General features: G+C 43.4%; 1 protein-coding gene across 2 annotated transcripts in view; it reads left to right on the top strand.

Moving 5' to 3' along the window:
• The window catches only part of ZMYM4 (zinc finger MYM-type containing 4), a 196205-nt gene extending 184824 nt beyond the window's left edge, over positions 1-11381 (top strand). The window contains exons 27-28 of one of the 2 annotated variants that reach the window (XM_088460608.1): positions 1298-1427; positions 9079-11381. In XM_088460608.1, the coding sequence (XP_088316734.1) occupies positions 1298-1427; positions 9079-9283 (335 nt within the window). In that variant the 3' untranslated portion in view covers positions 9284-11381. Of the gene's footprint in view, positions 1-1297; positions 1428-9075 lie in introns of both variants that reach the window. The other variant, XM_088460607.1, reaches the window with a different exon arrangement.
• Positions 11382-20177: the final 8796 nt, after the last annotated feature.

Genomic DNA, 20177 nt, shown 5'->3' with positions numbered 1-20177 from the left:
TAATATCGGAGGTATGACGTCATTATCGCAAGTTTTACTTTTACATCGTATTCAATTTCAAAGACTTATCGCAGTTTTGAAAAGTCTTTGAATAAAAACGGGGATAACTTTTCACCATTGAATAGGTGTCGAAAAAAAGTGCAGAATTGGGGTTTAGGGGTGCAGGCTTAAAAAAAATAGCCTGCACCCCTGGGAATGACATTTAAAAAAGAACTGTCAAAAAAAGTAAAAAAAAAAAAATAGGGACACCCCAAAAAATTAATTTAAAAATTGGGGTGAAAAAAAAAAATGGGAAAAAATTGTTTAAGAATAGGGAAATAGGTTCAGGGCTATTCTGCAAGTATGCGGCAAATGTTTTCTAGAATAGAATTATAGCGGCCGGTGCACAAATGCAGAATTTTTAAAAACTTACTTTAGGGACTTAAAAATATGCTAGTACCCATTTTCATGTACCCCAAATTTGATGGGACCACTTAAAAAAACAAAAAAAATAACCTAAGTGCTCTTCTGCATCACTTATTCAATGTCGGGAAAAAAACACCTGCTGCGGCTATTTAAATTGCCGACTTTCAATTAAAGGCTAATACGGGGGTACCCATAGTGTTCCCCCATGTTTTTACAACTTTAGGGGGGGTCTTACAATTATTTTAAGGAAAAATTCTTAACTTTACGCAAATCCAACTTAGTTTCCCGTTTTCGTTAATTTTATATTGAATACGGGGATAAGAGGGAGCGCGCACCATACCTTTACGCAGAAAAAAACTCCGATATGAAACGTTAACTTCGACAGTGAAGTTAACGTTTCATATTGAATACCCCTCAGATGTATTTAAATTGGAAATTATTAGCATTAGATAAATCATATACTACCTGCCTTATTGAACACTTAATTCGCTGCCTTTTTTTATACAAGACAGGCAATGAAGCCAGTATTCAGCGTATTTGTAAATACCTCTCTATCTCCTTCTTAGGAATTTTAAATTCTGTTAGGCTTGGTGCCTTCAATGGAGATGTATTATCCCAGGATAGGATTGAGCCAATCAGATGATGCTCACATCCAGTCCTGGGTTGTCCTCTTCTGCCAGGTATGCCCAGCTGCTGCTGCTTAGTCTCCTGGCCACATTATGTTGCTCCTTGTGATTTCTGTTCTTTAATGGATTTGGTTTAAGTGATCAACTACAGTATCTTCATTATTAAATCAGTTTTAAATAGATGTAAAAGGTGACACTATATGCAGCCTTCTTTCCTAGTGCAATATAACTTTTTTTCTTTCTTCCCATAAATATATACAACACAGAGAAGGTAACAGGGGGAAAGCGAAAGAGACTAGATGAGGAGGATGGACAATTTGTGATGGAGATGGCTGAAAATACAGACAACCCTCTCAGGTGTCCAGTCAGACTGTATGAATTTTATTTGTCCAAATGGTAAGTACTTCGTATTTGAAGTTTTCTATAATCATATGTGGAAAGATTTTGTTTAACCTAATTGGCCTTAGATCCTAATATGTATAGACACAAAAAGCCAGCAGATCTTCAGCGACATCTGAATGGTAGTATACATAGGTCAAATTTGACACCCTTTGAGGGACAGCCAATCAGATGGTGGTTTTTTTTAATAAATTTGTTTTCAGCTATAACTGTGTGATCAGGAAATCTTTGGCCTCCTGGGATGAAAAGGTGTTTGAACACGCTGTACCCCCCTGCAGTATCACCGGGCCTTCCATCTAATGCTTCAGTGTTTTAGGTAGGGAGTGCTGAATGGTAGCTGCTCTCTGCTCAACAGACCAGAGGCGCTTTCAGTAATGGAACACACCACATTATATCTGGGGCCAGTAAAAGGCCCTACTGTAATTTTTCTAAGTTGGCAGCTTCTTGGTAGTAGATTAGTCTGCAGGAGTGCGAGTTTGTTTAGGGTTGTGTCCCACTGGCAGAGTATAGGATCAATTGGGTCATATAATACCACTGACTGAAAGTAAAAGTGTCATAGCAGCACTTCTAGGGAGGCCAATTCAGCCTCTTTTTTTTTTTTTTTTTTTTTTTTTTATCCTGGGATTCCAAGGATTGAGTTAATCATAGCCCCCCAGCCACCACCCACCTCCACAAGCAAAAACCTGTCACACATTCACTAGACAGAATTGCTAGTCTTATACTCTAGTCTTCAGTCAATACAGCAAGTTTTGCAGAGCCAGCGTGCAGGCAGGTCAGCAGTGCCAGCCCAGGCAGTGGCACCCACCAACTCCCACATCAGCCAGTCAGTCCTCTCCTCCAGTCCTAACTCTCTTGGGCCTCACTGGCGGCGCTCGCCATAGGGTCCAGGGAGTCAGCCAGGCCTCTGCTTAACATAATCAATTAATAGCCGCTGCCCGCCCACAGCAGACTCCAGGGCAGGCGTGGATGTGTAAGGGTTTGGTCTCACTGTAGGAGGCCCGGGGCAGCGTCCGAGCCGATGGATCTAGTGCTCTGCGCTGCCCCCAGGCTGAAGAGAAGATGCGCAGCTTAAACCCAGGATTGGAGTCACCAATCCTGGAATTCTGCGGTTTTTTTTCTGCTAAATCCAGGGTTCCCGCTGATCCTGGGATTGCCTTCCCTAAACACATCCTATGCTGCCAGTATGATTGCTGTTTATAATATCCTTGGCCTGTTAATCTGTTTCCCAGTACTACAGCTTCCAAATTGCCTTAAGCCGGGTATAGCAGCCTGTATTCATCCTTCCTATAGGGCACATTGGTGCCATTCCTACAAGGATTGACTCCTGATTCTCCAGGAATGCACCACCTTCATGAGCTCATACTCTACATCTCTGCACTCTAGCTACTAGGGAGACCAATGATATATGTGCAATATGGCACAGTGTATATAGTATGTGAAGCTCCAATCCTGGGATTCAGATCCCGCCAATTCTAAGCCAAAATCCCGCGATCCCGGAATTTTGACTTAGAATTGGAGGGATTTGAATCCCAGGATTGGATCTTCACATACTATATACTGGTGTTGCGCACTACACTGTGCCATATTGCACATATATCTGGGTTTCTCACTGCACTGTGGCAGATCGTGTGCTACATTACCTTGCTGCTATGTCCGGCAAGAGTAACAAGCAGCCTGTGTATCCCACTCTGGTGTGTCTTGTAAGTCCTGCTTAGCAGGCTTAACTCAAGATTGTCTTTATGCATCTTAAGAGGATCTCATTCGAGACTGTCTTTATGCATCTTGTTGTATGGCACCTGGCCCATCAGCCCCTGCATCCTCTCCTCAGGATCCCCCCCCCCCCCCTTCCCTGGCTTCTTTTTCCTGCACTTGTGAGAGCTGTAAAATCTATTCTTCAGATAGAAAGGCAGAACGCACTCCTAAGGCAAAAGAGCCATTATTTAAATGACGGAAGGTGGTTTTGCCAGAATTTCCTCACTCAAATCAGCTATATGATCATATGAGTGAGGAATGGAATATGCCAAGTAAAAGGTTTCAGCTGCCTAAACGCTTCATTTCCTTTTACCTCCTTCCAGCTTCTGATTGCACTAAATGGGAAATTCCCCCTGCAGTGGATTCCCACGTGACATGCCTACTTAAAAACACTACCTATCCATACTGCAACCTCCTTAAAGGAGACCACAGACAGAAGAATTGAAGCTTGCCTGAAATCTGTATACTCTTACAGGAGCTATTACTCGTCCTGCCAGGGCTACGGTCTGGGTGTCAAAAGCCATTGAGATTTGGGCAGAGGCCATGAAGATAAATTTCCCTCTGACGCTTCGAGTCAACAGCTGTCCTACATATCCCACATTAGAGATGCAGCCTCCTATTTAGGTGAAGCAACTTTGGATATTGGTCTCCTAGCTTCCAAAGCATCTTCTACTTCCGTGGTAGCCCGACGTATTGTTTGGCTTCGCTCATGCAAGGCAGATTCAGACTCTTAAAAAAGCATTGGAGTCTCTGCCTTATTCTGGGGAGATCCTGTTTGGCCCAGAATTGGACAAGATTGTGACTAACTTGGCAGCTTCCAAGACTGCGTTCTTGCCTTCTGCATCTACTGCAAAGCCTAGAATGTCATCCTTTCATCCTCGAGGAAAGGACTGACCTTTAGCTTTTCCAAGGCAGTCTGCATCCACTAAGGCCTCCAAGCCAAACAGGCCTGGGCTACTAGACGTCCACCTACCAAATCTGAGAACAAGCCTTCAGCCTGACGAGGCAGGCCTCTCCCAGGGTGGGAGGCTGACTTCTTCAGTACGCCCACTTCTGGTGTCAGACTACCTCAGACACCTCGGTAAGAGAAGTGGTCTCCTTCGGATACGCCCTCTCCTTTCTGAAGCGGCCCCCCAGCAGTTCTTTTGCACAGGACCTCCATCGGACCCAAGCAACGACCTGCTGCTCAAGAGGGGCCATTCAGTCCTTACTGCTCTCGGGGGAAATAATCCCGGTCCCCACGTCACAGCGAGGAAAGGGCTATTATTCTACCCTTTTTCTGCTTCAGAAGCCCAACTGGTCTCATCGGCCTACCCTAAACCTCAAATCTCTGAACAAGTTTATCAAGGTGCCCAGGTTTCGTATGGAAACCCTACACTCTATTGTCCTCGCTATGGAGCCTGGGGACTTTATGGTGTCTCTGGACATTCAAGACCTTTTTCAAGCGCTGCCTTTTGGTCTTTCTACAGCTCCTCGTGTCTTTACCAAGATCATGGCAGTTATGGCGGCTTATCTTCATCGTGAAGGGATCAGATTGCTCCCAAACCTTGGACGATCTCTTGCTCTTAGCAAGCTCCTCAGAATCTCTTCACCACCATCTACAAATAACCATTGCCTTTCTACAAACGCATGGTTGGCTGATAAACTGGAAAAAGTCTTCCCTGACCGCTTCTCAAAGAATGGTACATCTGGGAGCCTTTCTGGACTCTCATGCTCAGAGAATCTTGCTGACAGCAGACAAAATATCTGTGGAGTATCTGTTCACTCAGTGCTGTAATACAGTTGCCGAGTGTCAATTCACTATGCAATGCAGACCTTGGGATCCATGGTGTCCACCTTCGACATCAATTTCACTCCAGGACCATACAACACCTGATGCTCTCCAGGTGGAACGGGCTGCTTCATCTCCTCAGATCCCAGTTGATTGGCCTCTCTCCGGAGGTTCCCCTGTCCCTATCCTGTTGGCTACAGACGTCCCACCTAAACAAGAGTCGTCCCTTTTGGATCCCGGACTGGGCACTCCTCACAACGGACGCAAGCCTCCGCGGGTGAGGCGCAGTGATCAGCCAGCACTCCTTCCAAGGACGCTGGACTTCAGCCAAGGCGGTCTTACCAATCAACGTCCTGGAACTCCGAGCCGTTTACAAAGCCTTTACTCTGGCTCAGGATACTCTTCAGGGCAAGCCTGTACAAGTACAGTCCGACAACGCCACCGCAGTGACATACCTCAATCACCAAAGAGGCACTCAGTCAGTCAGCAATGGCAGAAGTGTCCCGCATACTCACTTGGGCCGAATGCCATCTCCGCATTGTTCATCACAGGGTTCTCAATTGGCAGGTGGGTTTCCTTAGCCATCACGATGTGCATGCATGGTAGTGGTCTCTCAATCCACAAGTCTTTCAGCTTCCGGTGCACAAATGGGGTATACCGGACGTGGACCTCATGGTCTCATGACACAACCACAACCTTCCAGTGTACAGGGCCAGGACAAGGGAACCTGACGCAGCCTTCGTGGATGCATTATCTGTGAAGTGGACCTTCCATTTGGCATACCTCTTTCCTCCAGTCTCCGTTCTGCCTCGAGTTCTTTAAGCAGGAAGGGGGAACGGTCCTGTTGGTAGCTCCGGCTTGGCCCAGACGCCATTGGTACCCCGATCTTCAAAGTCTCTCCATAGACTTTCCTCTCCAACTTCCTCTACGACCAGACCTGTTGTCTCAGGGTCCCTGTCTACATCCGGACCTGGCCAAACTGCTTGGCTCTTGAGACATCCCTCCCAAGGCCTAAAGGGTTTTCCAGCTCTGTGGTCCAGACCATGCTGAGAGCGGGTAAACCGGCCTCTACCAGGATTTATCACCGAGTGTGGCATACATATTTAAAGTGGTGTGCTACTAGAAACTATGACCCTCAGGTTTTTATGGTTTCTAGAATACTTGCTTTTCTTCAAGCTGGAATGGATCTCTGACTCCTCCTAGCTTTAACTGCATGTCTGTGCTCTGTCCATCTGGTTCCAGCGCAGAATTACTCCTCTACCGGATGTTCACACCTTCCTGCAAAGTATTGTACGTATACAACCTCCCTTTGTCCCTCCTGTGACTCCATGAGATTTGTCAGTGGTTCTCCACACACTTCAGGAACCTCCACTCCAAATTGCTCACTGCGAATTCTTTCTTCTGGCTATAGTATCTTCCCATAGGGCAGGTTCCCAAACGCGGTCCTCAAGGCTCCCCAACAGTTCAGGTTTTAGAGAGATCCATGGTTGAGCACAGGTGGCTTAATTAGTACCTCGGTCAATTTGATTTAACCACCTGTGCTCAACCATGTATAGCTCTAAAACCTGAGCCTTGAGGGCTGTGTTTGCGAACCTCTGCCGTAGGCTATCGCATTTAGGGGCGCTTTCCGGTCACTCCCCATTTCTAATCTTTCATCCGGACAGGGCTGTTCTTCGAACACGCCCTGGCTTTCTTTCCAAGGTGGTCTCTCGTTGCCACCTCAATGAGGAATTGTGTTTCCGGCCTTTCAATCACCAGACCTCTCGGCAGGTGAGGTCTCTTTGATGTGGTCCGTGCTCTGAAGATCTACATGGACCGTACTACTTCCATCAGGAAATCGGACTCCCTCTTCATCCTATATGAAATTCACAAGAAGGGTTGGCCAGCTAACAAACAGACTCTGGGCAGATGGCTTGGCATGATTATCTCACAGGCTTACAAGCAGACTGCCCTTCCAGTGCCTGCTACAATATCTGCTCATTCTACTCACTCTGTGGGTCCCTCGTGGGCAGCCCGCCGTGGCGCATCTGCCGAACAACTATGCAAGGGTTCTATGGGTCACTTGTTTCCTTCTCTATGTGCATGTGATTCTTCAGTGTACCAGTCTTCTTTTCTCCTATCCTGCTCCTGCCTTGGGCTTGTTAACAAAACTCAGTTGCCCTCAGGCTGTGGGCGGGGTATAGTGGGAAGGACCGGAGCATCCAGAGGAAAAAGCTTTGCTGTTGGTGTCCGATCCTCCCAAGTACCACCTACACCCCATCGTCTCCCTGTGGACCCTTTGGACTTCGAAGAAAGAGCGTTAACAAGGGAACCTTTTTCCTTTTTGAAGTGGTTCAATATCTCATATCTGATGGGAAGGGAGAGTTTTCTAAGTCTGGTGCAGCTTTTAATGACTATGGATGCCAATCCACTTAAATGGAAATATTTTTTTCTTCACCATTGCACAAAAAGGGTATTTGGCCTTTCAAGAGTCTCAGAACCCATCTACTTAGCACCTGGATTTAATTTCTTAAGAACTGAGCTGTCGTGATCTGGACTGACATTGCTACAGCAGTGGTTTATTGACATTTATAGACATTTTCTGGCACAGTTATTGAGACCATTTTTGTGTTTATCATAAGGTTTAGAAATTTTACTTGACCTGTTGTGAGAAACAGAAGTCTGTCACCCATATATTTTTTCCTCCACTAGAGTCTGAAAAAAAAAAAAAAAAAAAGTGCTAATGTCCTGCTATGCTTTTCCTACCTTCTCCAGTGGAACCTGGAACTCGTCCTGCAGGGTGCTCCTTTTCAGCCCTTAATTTCTTATTTTAGTTATCTCTAGCCCAGGCCTGGACAATCTGTGACTCTCCAGCTGTTGTGAAACTACAAGTCCCAGCATGCGCTCCTACCGATCAGCTGGTAAAGCATGCTGGGACTTGTAGTTTCACAACAGCTAGAGAGCCACATGTTGGCCAGGCCTGCTCTAGTTTTCGGCGTGAAGATCATCCAGGTGGCTACTCATTTTCCACTTTCCTTTGAGGGTAGCTTTTTGGAATTTAAAATATTTTTAAATTTAATCTATTGACTATGGGCCTGATTCACTAAGGTTTACAACTGCGATTGCAATAGCGATTACACACGCAGTCTCACTGCGAAGATATGCTAATTCTCTGGGATCGCTATGCTGTCGCAGCACAACATAAGGACGCTCACCTTACCTTACACAATTCCATAATACTTAGCAAGACTGCGAAACCCATCGGTAACATCGAGTATCATCGCAGCCTCACGACAACTTGCACAAGTTCTGACCTTACTCAGGAATTGCTAACCTCATCGTACGCAGTGAAAGCCCAAGCTGCGCATGGCATCGCAGTGGCTAATTTATGCACGCCCCTGTAACGGCGTTCAAACACCCTGGCACACATGCGTTTCGCCTACCACCTCCCCCGAACGGTACTTCCTGTCAATCTATGCGATGGTTCTGAGTAATCACTGCAATCACAGTACCGATCGCAGTGAAGTGTGCGCGTATTGCGATGCGTGCGCAGAAAGCAACAATCGGGCGATTGTGTGCGTAATCGCAGTTGCGATCTCTGCTGAATCAGGCCCTATGTTAGGGGAGACAGACCCAAACTTATTTTTTTTAACACTACTCTGTGCCTCCTTGCTGGACTAGTTGTGAGCTTAGAAGTGAACTAGGAGATGTAGGAGGTGGTGTTCATTTCCTTACATAAACCAGCTTTTTTTCATTTAAACACAAGACCCATGCTGAACAGTGTTGGACCACTAATTCTATTGTACAAGTTTGTCCTCTTGTATCTTTGCCACTGATGTGACAAATCGCGCTATGTATGGTGTGACTCGCACAACTGCGATCCATAAGATTGCATGGTGCAAACGCTGCCTAGCATTCCGTGGTGCATGCGCGGGCGGCATGGCGTGATGCGTGCATGCGTTTGTCATTAAATCTGCAAAGATGGAAGAGGACACCCTCTGTACTAAGGTGGTTGGTTGTTTTTTTCTTTTTAATCATTTGTAAACATTTCAAGTTATAAACAATCTGGAAGTTTTAGTTTATATACATTATATAATAGTTAGTATAGTTCTTGCTTCATCCTTCTTTCTTCTCTCCCCCAAGCAGTTCTGAAAGTGTGAAGCAACGGAGTGATGTCTTCTACCTACAGCCAGAGCGCTCTTGTGTGCCCAATAGCCCCATGTGGTTCTCCACCATGCCCATTGACCCAGGCACATTGGAGAGCATGCTGACCCGCATCCTAATGGTTCGAGAAGTTCACGAAGAGCTGACCAAAGCAAAAGAGGACTCAGAAGTGGAACTGTCTGATTGAATTAGCATCAGATCCCCTCAGCCCCCTTAATTCCAAATCCACAAACACCATAACTTCTATATAAAGTGGGGGCAAGCGCTAAACTGTGAATGCAACATTTTCACTCTGGACTTGTACACTGCCCAACTTTTGCCCCAAAGTCTGACTCTATGTATATGTATATAAAAAGAATCAAGTTCTCCCCTGCTGGATCTCAGTGAGACTCCAAACATCACAGTATATAATCTCTGTGGTAGGAAAACAGGCACAGAGATGAGCAAATGACTCTACAATCCCCAGACGACCATACACCTGAATTTAGGTGCTTGATCCCACAATAGGAACTGTATTTCTTTTTAACTGGAGCAAAATGGGAGATTGCTTTTTACTCTCTCTTCTGCAAAAATGACTGATACTACTAGAAAGACAGCAGGAAGGATTTAGAAAGAATTATCTTCTATACTGAGTGACACTGTTGGATGCATTGAAGTGCCACATACTTTACATTATTCAATTTCAGACTTAAAAAAATAAATAAATTATAAAATGTGTTGCAGGCCCCCTCGACCTTTAGCAGGTTTAAGCATTCTTTCACCTTAATGTTAACCCAATATGAGGGCCAAGTGATGCCTACTTTCACACATTGCATTTCTCACAATCTTCCTGCTATACTATAAACTGGCCACAAAGTACACAGTATAGCTGCATTCACCAGGAGTATTGCAATCAGACCATTAGTACTTAGACCGATCTACCACTCCATGTGGAAGTAGCACAATAAACATGTTTCAGCCAGGAAATATGTATGTTTAGGCTGTTAAAATCCTTTGTTGTGACAAAATTTGGCATGTGTCCTTTTATATGCTGTAAGGCAGACTTCTTTCTGTTCAATATATTGGCTCCTTCATGATACAGACAATATCAGGAACCTCCACGTGTGACAGGCATTAACCCATCAGGGATTTAATTGTTTTTTTTGTTTGTTTGTTTTATTTGGGTTTTTTTCCCTTCCCTCCTAAAATAATAATAATAATGCTTAAAACATATCTAGGCTTTATACCGTATGGGCACAGCATCACTATTTAATGCTGTGTAATTAGAATAAATCAAGAAAATTGGTGTCTGTTTTGTGTTTTCATCATGTTTGATAAAAAATGTTCCATAAAGCAAGTTTGAGTACCTGTAAAATTAACAAGCAAAAAAAAGCAAAAACTGATTTGAATACATTATATAAGGGTTATGCAACTAGTCTGTAAGATAAGTTTTATATATACCACCATAGCCGTTCCAAAGAGATTACAGCCAAACACCTAGCATTTATCTTGTGCTCCCGTACTGTGGTCTGGTTTCCAAAAACTACCAATGGAAATAATTTGCCAATCGGATTCCTGTCACTTTGAACATAGTAAATACTTTTTTTTTTTTTTTTTTACCCATCATGCCTAACTTATCACCAAGGGCATTACACAATTAGACCATTTCTTTGATCCTTCCAAGTAACATGTTATCCTCTTGATCACTGAACCAGAGAAGACTTAAAAAAAAAAAAAAAAAAAAAAAAACCATGATCTTGGATTTTATTTTGTAGAATTAAGAAGGAAATTACCAGTGAACTTTCTAATGTTTATAAATAATGGAAAAAGCTGTCAAACACTCAGAGCATACTCTTGCAGGACAGATGTGTGTTTCAGTTACAGGAGAAGCTAATGTTTCTGTATGTTACTGTTACTTCATTACACTCTTTTCTATCACAGGGGACCCTGACATGTTGTGCATTATGTTGCTATCCCCTTGTATTTTAAAGGGTAGTAATGATTCTCATTTTCTCACGTCTTTGATTTTTCTTTTTTTTTATGTTTTTATTTTTTTGTTTTAGCAGTTAAAGAGTTTAATATTAAAGACAAAGTAGACCCATTTTTTTGTGTATCTGTTAGTTCTTATCCTGCTTGTAAAATAAATCACTGATTTGGTGTTTTTAATGTAAAGAGCGTTGTGTGGCTGGTGTAAGGGCCTGTACTGGTATTTAGCCATGTTCCTGTGATGTAGCTAGTCAGCCACAAAGAACAACTGTTTTCTCAGCATCTTCTGAAAGACCAGAATTAAAGTCCATTTCTCCCTATCCGGGATCAGAAGTTTTTTCACCAATTTGGAATCTGCCTCTCATATCCTGTTGATAGTGGGTTTCTCGTCATGTTTCCTAGGTAACTCCACCTGTTACATTTTCCATGTGGAATTGTATGGGTAAATTTATAGAATGAAACTGAATATCAAAACTTTTTCAATGTACATCGCACAAAACCCATAGATTATATTGCTTTTATTGAGAATTATTCTGGAAGTCATATACAGCTCACGTACTACAGTAGTTTCATCTTAGAACTATTTCTTTCTGTTAAATACTTATTTTATCTGCTGTATATTATATTAACACCAACATTTTTCTCAGTAAATATATTTGTAATGGGGCTATTGTAACAAAATTTTCACCAAATGTCAGCAACAACCTATGCAATCCACACATGCAAAGAAATCAAACCATAAATGTCCATAAATTAAGTTATGTGTAATAATGTGAAACATGACACAGGAAAAAATATTGAACACATGAAGAAAGGGAGGTGCAAAAAGGCATGGAAAGCCAAGACACCAGCTGAAATGTATCAGTAATTAGAAAGCAACCCTGCCCCTTGTCAGTGCAAATTAGTACAAGCTGGTTCAGTCCCAACTGATGGCCTATAAAAAGGTGTCTCATTACCAAGGTGTCGCACAAGAAACATCTCATGATGGATAAAAGCAAAGAGCTCTCCCAAGACCTTCGCAACCTTATTGTTGCGAAACATACTGATGGCATTGGTTACAGAAGGATTTCTAAACTTCTGAATGTTCCAGTGAACACTGTTGGGGCCATAATCCGGAAGTGGAAAGAACATAATTTCACCATAAACTGGCCACAACCAGGTGCTCCTCGGAAGATTTCTGACAGAGGAGAGAAAAGAGTTGTCCAAGAGCCAAGGACCACTTGTGGAGAGCTACAGAAAGACCTGGAGTTAGCAGGTACAATTGTTTAAAAGAAAACAATGTGATGCACTCAACTGGCATGGCCTGTATGCACGCTCACCACGCAAGACTCCATTGCTGAAGAAAAAGCATGTTGAAGCTCATTTAAAGTTTGCTGCACAACATTTGGACAATCTTGTGAAATACTGGGATTATAGAATATAGTCTGGTCAGATAAGACCAAAATTAAACTCTTTGGATGCCATAATACACACCATGTTTGGAGGAGAAATGGCACTACACATCATCCCAAAAACACCATACCAACAGTGAAGTTTGGAGGTGGGAACATCATGGTGCGGGGCTGTTTTTCAGCATACATTACCGGCATACTTCATGTTATTGAAGGAAGGATGAATGGAAAAATGTACCAAGACATTCCAGATAAAATCTGCCATCTACCAGGCTGCTGATGAAACGAGGGTGGACATTTCAGCAGGACAATGCTCCAAAACAGAGCCAAGGACACACTCAATTGGTTTCAGAGAAAAATAAATAAAATAAAGCTGCTAGAATGGCCCAGCCAATCACCTGACTTTAATCCAATTGAAAATCTATGGAAAGAACTAAAGAGGCCCATGGAACTTTAAAAATTTGAAGACTGTTTGTGTGGAAGAATGGGCCAAAATCATACCTGAGCAATGCATGCGACCAGTTTCTCCATACAGGCGGCATCTTGAAGCTGTCATTAACAACAAAGGCTTTTGTACAAAGTATTAAGTAAATTTCAGTAAGCGTGTTCAATACCTTTTTCCCCTGTGTCATATCACTTTATTACACATAACTTAATTTATGGATATCTATGGTTTGATTTCTTTGCATGTGTGGATTGCATGGGTTGTTGCTGACATTGCTGGTCATGCAATGTTTCAGATGTTTATTACATCTTTCATTGAGACACACACATTTATTTATTACCAGTTTCTTATATAGCGTAGCATATTATTCCGTTGCGCTTTACAATTGTAAACATTAATTGAACAAAACTGGGTAATAACAGACAGATTTATAGGCAGGAAGGCCCTGCTCGCAAGCTTACAATCTAAAGGAAATAGGCATTGATACACAAGGATAGGTGCTATATATTGCATTTTGGTCCAGCCATAATGCACAGTTTCTTGGTGGGCTGCATGATCCAGTCATACCGGAATGTCGGCCAAATGTCATGAGGATGTGAGAGACTGTGTGAGGTTGTGTGTGGACTGTGAAAGGGGATGTAATTAGACATGGAAGCTATGAAGGTTATGTGGGTGGTTCTGGAATATGATAAGCTTGCCTGAAGAGGTGAGTTTTCAGGGAATGCTTGAAGGATTGGGGACTAGAGGAAAGTTATGGTGTGTTGTAAGGCATTCCATAGAGTGGGTGCAGCCCGCAGAAAGTCCTGTAACCGTGAATGGGAGCAAGTAATGCGTGGGGATGAGAGACACAGGTCTTGTGCTGAGTGGAGAGGTCGGGTTGGGAGATATTTTGAGATGCGTGAAGAGATGTATGTTGGTGTGGTTTTGTTAATGGCCTTATGTGTAAGTAAAAGTATTTTGTATTGAATATGGTAGAAAACCGGCAACCAATGGAGGGCCTGACAGCGGGGCAGCAGATGATGAACGTTTGACAAGGAAGATGAGCCTCGCAGCTGCATTCATAATGGATTGTAATAGCGATAGCCTGTTTTTAGGAAGACCGGTAAGGAGGCTATTGCAATAGTCAATGTGGGAAATAATAAGTGCATGGATTAGAGTTTTTGCAGTGTCTTGTGTGAGATATGGTTGAATTTTCAATATGTTTTTTAGATGTATGTAACACGATTTTGAGACCGATTGAATGTGGGGAACAAAGGACAGTTCCGAGTCAAGGATGACACCAAGGCAGCGAGCTTGTGGGGCAGGGTGGATTGTCGAGTTAGCAACAGTGATAGAGAGATTAGGTTAGTAACTATTATTGGCAAGTGGAAATATAATTAATTCTGTTTTAGAAATATATATATTTTATAATGCACGTTCACTTTCTCCAAAAGAAAAAAGTAAAAAAAAAAACACTCTTTAGTAGGTGAACTCCTTTGTACACAGTATGACCTGTTTATACTTGTGAATAAAGTGCAGCAGCCCGATGTCCGTCTCAACAGATAAACTCTGTTTTCCCTCAGGGGCTTAGTGCACACATCTCCCAAGTCAGCTCATATACCATATAATCGCACCAATATATTAAACGCCTGTTCCACACTGATCACTCCTGGCTGAGCCCACCAGAAGCTCATTGGCTGCAGGGTGTCGTGTGTGGGTGGGGCTAATCATGTAAAGAAATAGCCCCAATAAAACAAATGACAGGCTGGGCTGTCTGTGTGCGCTACGCAGTGCATGGTGACTAATACACTGAACCACCAATGCAGATCCTAAGTGATCACTAAATACAACCTAAGTGGTAGATTATTCCTCCCCGGTAGTTGATCAGTGTAGACAAAAAAATTGTGAAAAATATTGTGTGTATGTGTATATATAGAGAGAGAAAAAAAGATGAATTGACAATTGAGCAACTGGTTTGGTGCAGTACAACATGTAAACTTAAGACATTTTCCAAATTACTAAAGAGTACAGGTACCGTACCCACCTATTTTTGTGCATATATATATATATATATATATATACACATACTGTATATCCGATATCTGCTGCATTTCTGTCATTAGCCGCAACCCTCATAGTTACGGCAGGATTTACAAAGCACTCTGGCCCCCACACCTAACTTTTTCTGAAAATGACGTTATCCGCAATTACCTATAGGCTACACTTAGCCAAATTTAGCAGCATGCAGGCTGCCAATAAGAGTGAAAGTTGGAGGGGACAGGTTGGTTACACAGCAGGCTGGAGTCATAGGGGTTAGGAGACTGGGTCGGTGTGATGGGGCAGTAGGCTGGAAAGGCAGGGGGCTGGAGTGACTGGGCAGAAAATTAAAGACAAGCAGCTGGAATCTGGAGTGTGTGACACGGGCAACACTGATGTAGGGAAAGCAGAAAAAAAACATGCACAAGCCACAGCACCAGTGAAATGTAGGGGAAGGAATTGAATAAAAAAAAAAAACTGATGCTCCCACATGTACACATGGCCCTGGCTTCTAAGAACTGCATGGGTTGCACTCCCTAGAAGCACATAACGACGGTCAGAAAGGCTTTGGAGTGGCTTACCATTGGTAACAGCAATTGCCAATTGCAGTCCAGACTGCCTTTTGTCATGTGATTAGCAGATAATGCTAATCCAATGGGAAGCTACTGCAATCACTGGAGGCTCACTGGGAATTTTTACAGCCACTAGCTAAAGTCCGCCACTGGAGGGGACGTATGACATCTTTGTATTCATATTATTGTTTGTCACAAACAGGATTTCTCAGTATTGATTACAGCTAGGGAATTCTCAAAATTACCTTTTCATACACATTTATTAATTTCCTATATCAGCTCAAGCAGTATGTCACCAGGAGTAGATACAAATAAGTTTAGTAAATGAAATGGTATAGCACTACTCCAAATTATGAAAGGAAAGTGGATAAGAGAAGTTCGGGCTGATATAGTAACAGGAATGACGTAACGTAGGTGAGCGAGCCAATTCTGAGGAGGCTGCTAGAGATGGGACAATTTTCAAAACAGTTGCACAGAATGTTTGCCGGGAGAGCGATAGAGAAGGGAGTTGAAGACACCAGGCCGGATTAAGAGGGGGCGACAGGCAGTTGTCCCGGGGCCCCCACACAGCGACACCTGTTCCAAGGTGGAGGCTCAGCAGCACAGTCAGTGCTGCTGCAGCAGTTTTCTAGGGTCCAGTTTCACACTAACGTATCAACCCCCCCGGCACACCGATTGCCCCCCTACACTTGCCGCATCGGGGGCGGAGCCAATACGGCAAGCTAATAAATCAAGGTGCCTGGCTCCTGTTGCAACCTATATTGGTCCTGCAGCAGTTGCTGCTGCATCAAGTGAAAGTATGTATGTGTTCTGTTTCAGTATGTGTGTTATGGTGTATAGATGTTAGTGTGGGTTGGGTATGAAATCCAGGCTGTTGGGATGCCACTGGTCAGAATGCTGACAGCGGCATCCCGACACCCATAGGAACGTTTGGTAAGTATGTCCCCCTACCCTAACCCCCCCCCAGTGCCTAAGCCTAATCTCCCCCACCCCGCACCCTAATCCTCCCCCCTAATACCTAACCCTAACCTCCCCCTAACACCCTGATACTTACCTTCTGGATGCTGGTGTCGGGATTTCGGCACCGGTATCTTGACCGTCTTAACGATACTGGATCAGAACCTCTATACACACCTTCCTATACCTTCTAATGGCCTGCCTATACCTTCTAAGGATGACGCTAATTTGCGTACGCAGTCATACCATAAATAAAGACTAATGGTGCATACACGGTCAGATTTTTCCTTCAGATATGAACGATAACGATTTAAAAATCGTTCAGTCGTTCATATCTGAAGGAAAATCTGACATATCTGACATGCCTGAACGATGGACGATTTACAATGTGCGTTCCCGTTTGTCAGATAACGATATCTGACATCTGATGTGTTTGCAGTCAGACTTGGATGATTCCATTCATTTTAATGCAGTCAAAAATTGTTCAAATCGTTCAAAACTTTGGTAAAATCGTTCAAATCGTTCAATCGTTCATCTGACAAATCTGACCGTGTGTATGCTCCATTAGACGTGGAATCTGTGGTTCCAAAGCACAAGTGATATTCAGGTAAAAGTTCAGACAGTTACACGCAATTGATCAAGACACAATTTAGGTGCAAAAGGAAATTATACAGACCCAAGTACAGTATACGTACGCAGGCGCTTCCGGACCCAGAGATAGGCATCAGCAAGAGAACCCTCGTCATTCAGCACGAAGACTCCGAACCAGCGTTTGTGCACTAATATTTATACCCCCCCCCCCAGAATATACAGGACAATAGGGAAGTCTGTTGCTGATATCATTGGTTCTCAGGGGTGAAGCGTCTGGTACAGCACATTTAACAGGCTGGTTCAAACACTCTCCCTGCCTCTAATAGCTGGGGGTCTTCCTCTTCACGCCTCTCGTAGCATCCTAACAGTTGTTTCTAAAATATACATTTTGTTGCTTGTAGGCTCTGCGATCCATAACTCGGGAATGCATGATGCGATCTCCCCACCGATAACACCGGAATACTGTAAAAAGGATACGCATCAGTACAACTCCAAACATGACTTGTTTAGCATGTATAATACCTTAGTTATCAAATATCTTTATTTCTCAGCATTTAAACTAACTGACCCAACTTAAATCATATACTTTAGAGCTTATTGAACCTTATGTGTGAATATGTAATGTGTGGGTATTCAGGGTTTGAAATAAGGACGCTAGTTAACTTGGGGCAGATGCGTGCGCATAAAGCTAATAAAACAGCGGTTTCATACAAAGTCCTATGCATTCGCTAATATGCGACTAGTTAACAGCGCAATTGTGTGTATTAATGTGTGTATGAGAAATGGTGAAAGATGCAAACGCATGGTGCTATTAGTATTATCGCCACATGTACTAAAATGTGAGTTTGTCTAAAATGGCGCTTAGGCGGCCATTCGCAAAATGACGTCTTGCAATCTCATTTTCAAGATGGCGTCTTGCGGCCAGTCGCAAGATGGCGTCGCCGCGATTAAATTTTAACCTGAACTTGTCTTAGCCAATTATTCAGCTTTAACAGTCCACCCTTTGATAGCAAACAACATGCTATCACAATCTGCTATTAGAATTTAATTTAGGCTTACATTTACATATTATTTGGTGTTATTATGGGATGGCACAAGGTGGTTCTTTATCCATCAATAATGTGTCTCTGGGTGGGGACATAAAACTATTATATGCACACCGCGGATCTTGGGAGATCATGTGAAAGGTGTGGGAATGTACCAGTCTTATAATAGCAGTCTTGAAGGGGAATTGAGACTTTACATTATCTGAGGTGTTCTATGAATAACATTTCAATAATACATTCTATGCATGTCTAAATATAATACATCAAACGATGGTATTTCCTATTTCAGGGTTGTAATGCAGTTCTATATTTACCTCAGTATACATATTGTCATTACTGACCACCATCATAGTTTCGTTCTTTCGTTTCACTCTGTTTCTACATTTTCCATACTTCAACACAATAGGAACACACCGGACGCATATGCCAATTATTATGATGACAATCAGTATAAGGATTAAGAATTTGCCTATGCTGGCGATCACTTCCTGGACCCATTCCCCTAGACCTGAGAACCATTTTACTGGGTTCAGCCATGACACCCATCCTTCTATCTTTTCCCCTACTTCAGCCACTGAAGCGTTATGGTTCTTGCGAAATTCCCACTTTAGCTGCAGAATTTCATCCATCTTCCAGTCTATCACCTCCTTAGGGGCGCTGGTATCATTGGTGACATAGGTGCAACATTTTACTCCAAATTGGGTGGCCAATGTTACGCAATACCCTCCAGTAACAGCACAAATAATTCAACACTAGCCTTTGTTGCACCAGTTCTTTCTTGTACGCTTGCAATTCTTTCCCTGTATACCTAAATGTGTCATCGTACATCTCGGTGATATTATCTATTAATTTAGCAAGTTCCTGGATATATCTAAAATTTAATGTACCCCGAGTGATCCTGGTGGCGTCCAATGCGACCAGAACTTGAAAGCCAGTTGTCCCACTGATTAACTGAGTGGCTTTATGTATATCACCAGGTACCATATTTCTTTTGCCTCTGTGTTCATATTCTGTGTGAAGATATTGTGACGGTGTGTTTTTATGTATACCCAGCATTTCAACATGTGTGAGGGTCATAACTTCTGGGACTACTCTTCCCAGGTAACACAAACCTTCGGAACTCGGGGAGAGCCATTTATACGCTTTTCTTCCACAGATGAAATATACATTATCGGGGAGAACATAAGGAATGGTATGCATCATTATCATTAAGCACATTTCCCTTGCAAACAATCCTATTTCTGGTTCTTCCATCTGGTACATGCAAGTTTCTGGCTGTATTATTTTAGCACAATAACCATTGGCACCTTACCAATAATTTCTTGCGTGGAACTCAATGTATATTGATACCTAAAATGTTTCCCACCAGACTTAATGGAGCGCAATAGATCATGGTTTATGAACTCATTATCAGCTCTTTGTGAGAAGGTCATTGTCTGATTATTCCCCGTCACTTCCCAACTCCCGGGTTTATTGGGGTTGGTTATGTTTAAACACAAAAGTGTCACACGCTGCCCTGGAGACCCCAGAATCAGACCCCGCCGCTTACCTTTGCGGGTGCTGACCCACGCTGTCTTCCGGCTCCCGTGCCATACTCCTCTCTCAGGGTGGTCTCCTCTGTTGTCCTCTGGAGGGTCCCGCTGCTGTGCTGCTTCCACGCCGGCTCCTGCTGATTGCTAGTCCCTGCTGGTTACATCCAAGAAGTGCTGTCCTCCGGTCCATGGGCGCGGCCATCTTGGATTGCCCATGTGACTCCATTCCACCAATGAGGAATCTTCTCCTTCTTTCTCAGCCTGTCAGCTCTCAGCGTCTACTATAAAAGGATCCCCAATGCTGACACAAGTTACCAGTGCAACTAGTCTCTTAGTTTTACTAAGTGAGCCTTCTCACTGTGCTCCAAAGGTGTTTCGGCTATCCAGCCATTCCTCGTAGCGTCCCAGCTACCAACGTCTCCACTCGGCTAACCAGCCGCTCCACGTAGCGTCCCAGCTACCAACGTCTCCACTCGGCTACCCAGCCGCTCCACGTAGCGTCCCAGCTACCAACGTCTCCACTCGGCTACCCAGCCGCTCCACGTAGCGTCCCAGCTACCAACGTC

The sequence above is a fragment of the Taudactylus pleione genome, unplaced genomic scaffold (genome assembly GCF_031769625.1).
Source record: "Taudactylus pleione unplaced genomic scaffold, aTauple2 ptg000007l, whole genome shotgun sequence".
NCBI classification, from domain to species: domain Eukaryota; kingdom Metazoa; phylum Chordata; class Amphibia; order Anura; family Myobatrachidae; genus Taudactylus; species Taudactylus pleione.
This window is presented reverse-complemented; position numbering and strand designations above follow the sequence as displayed.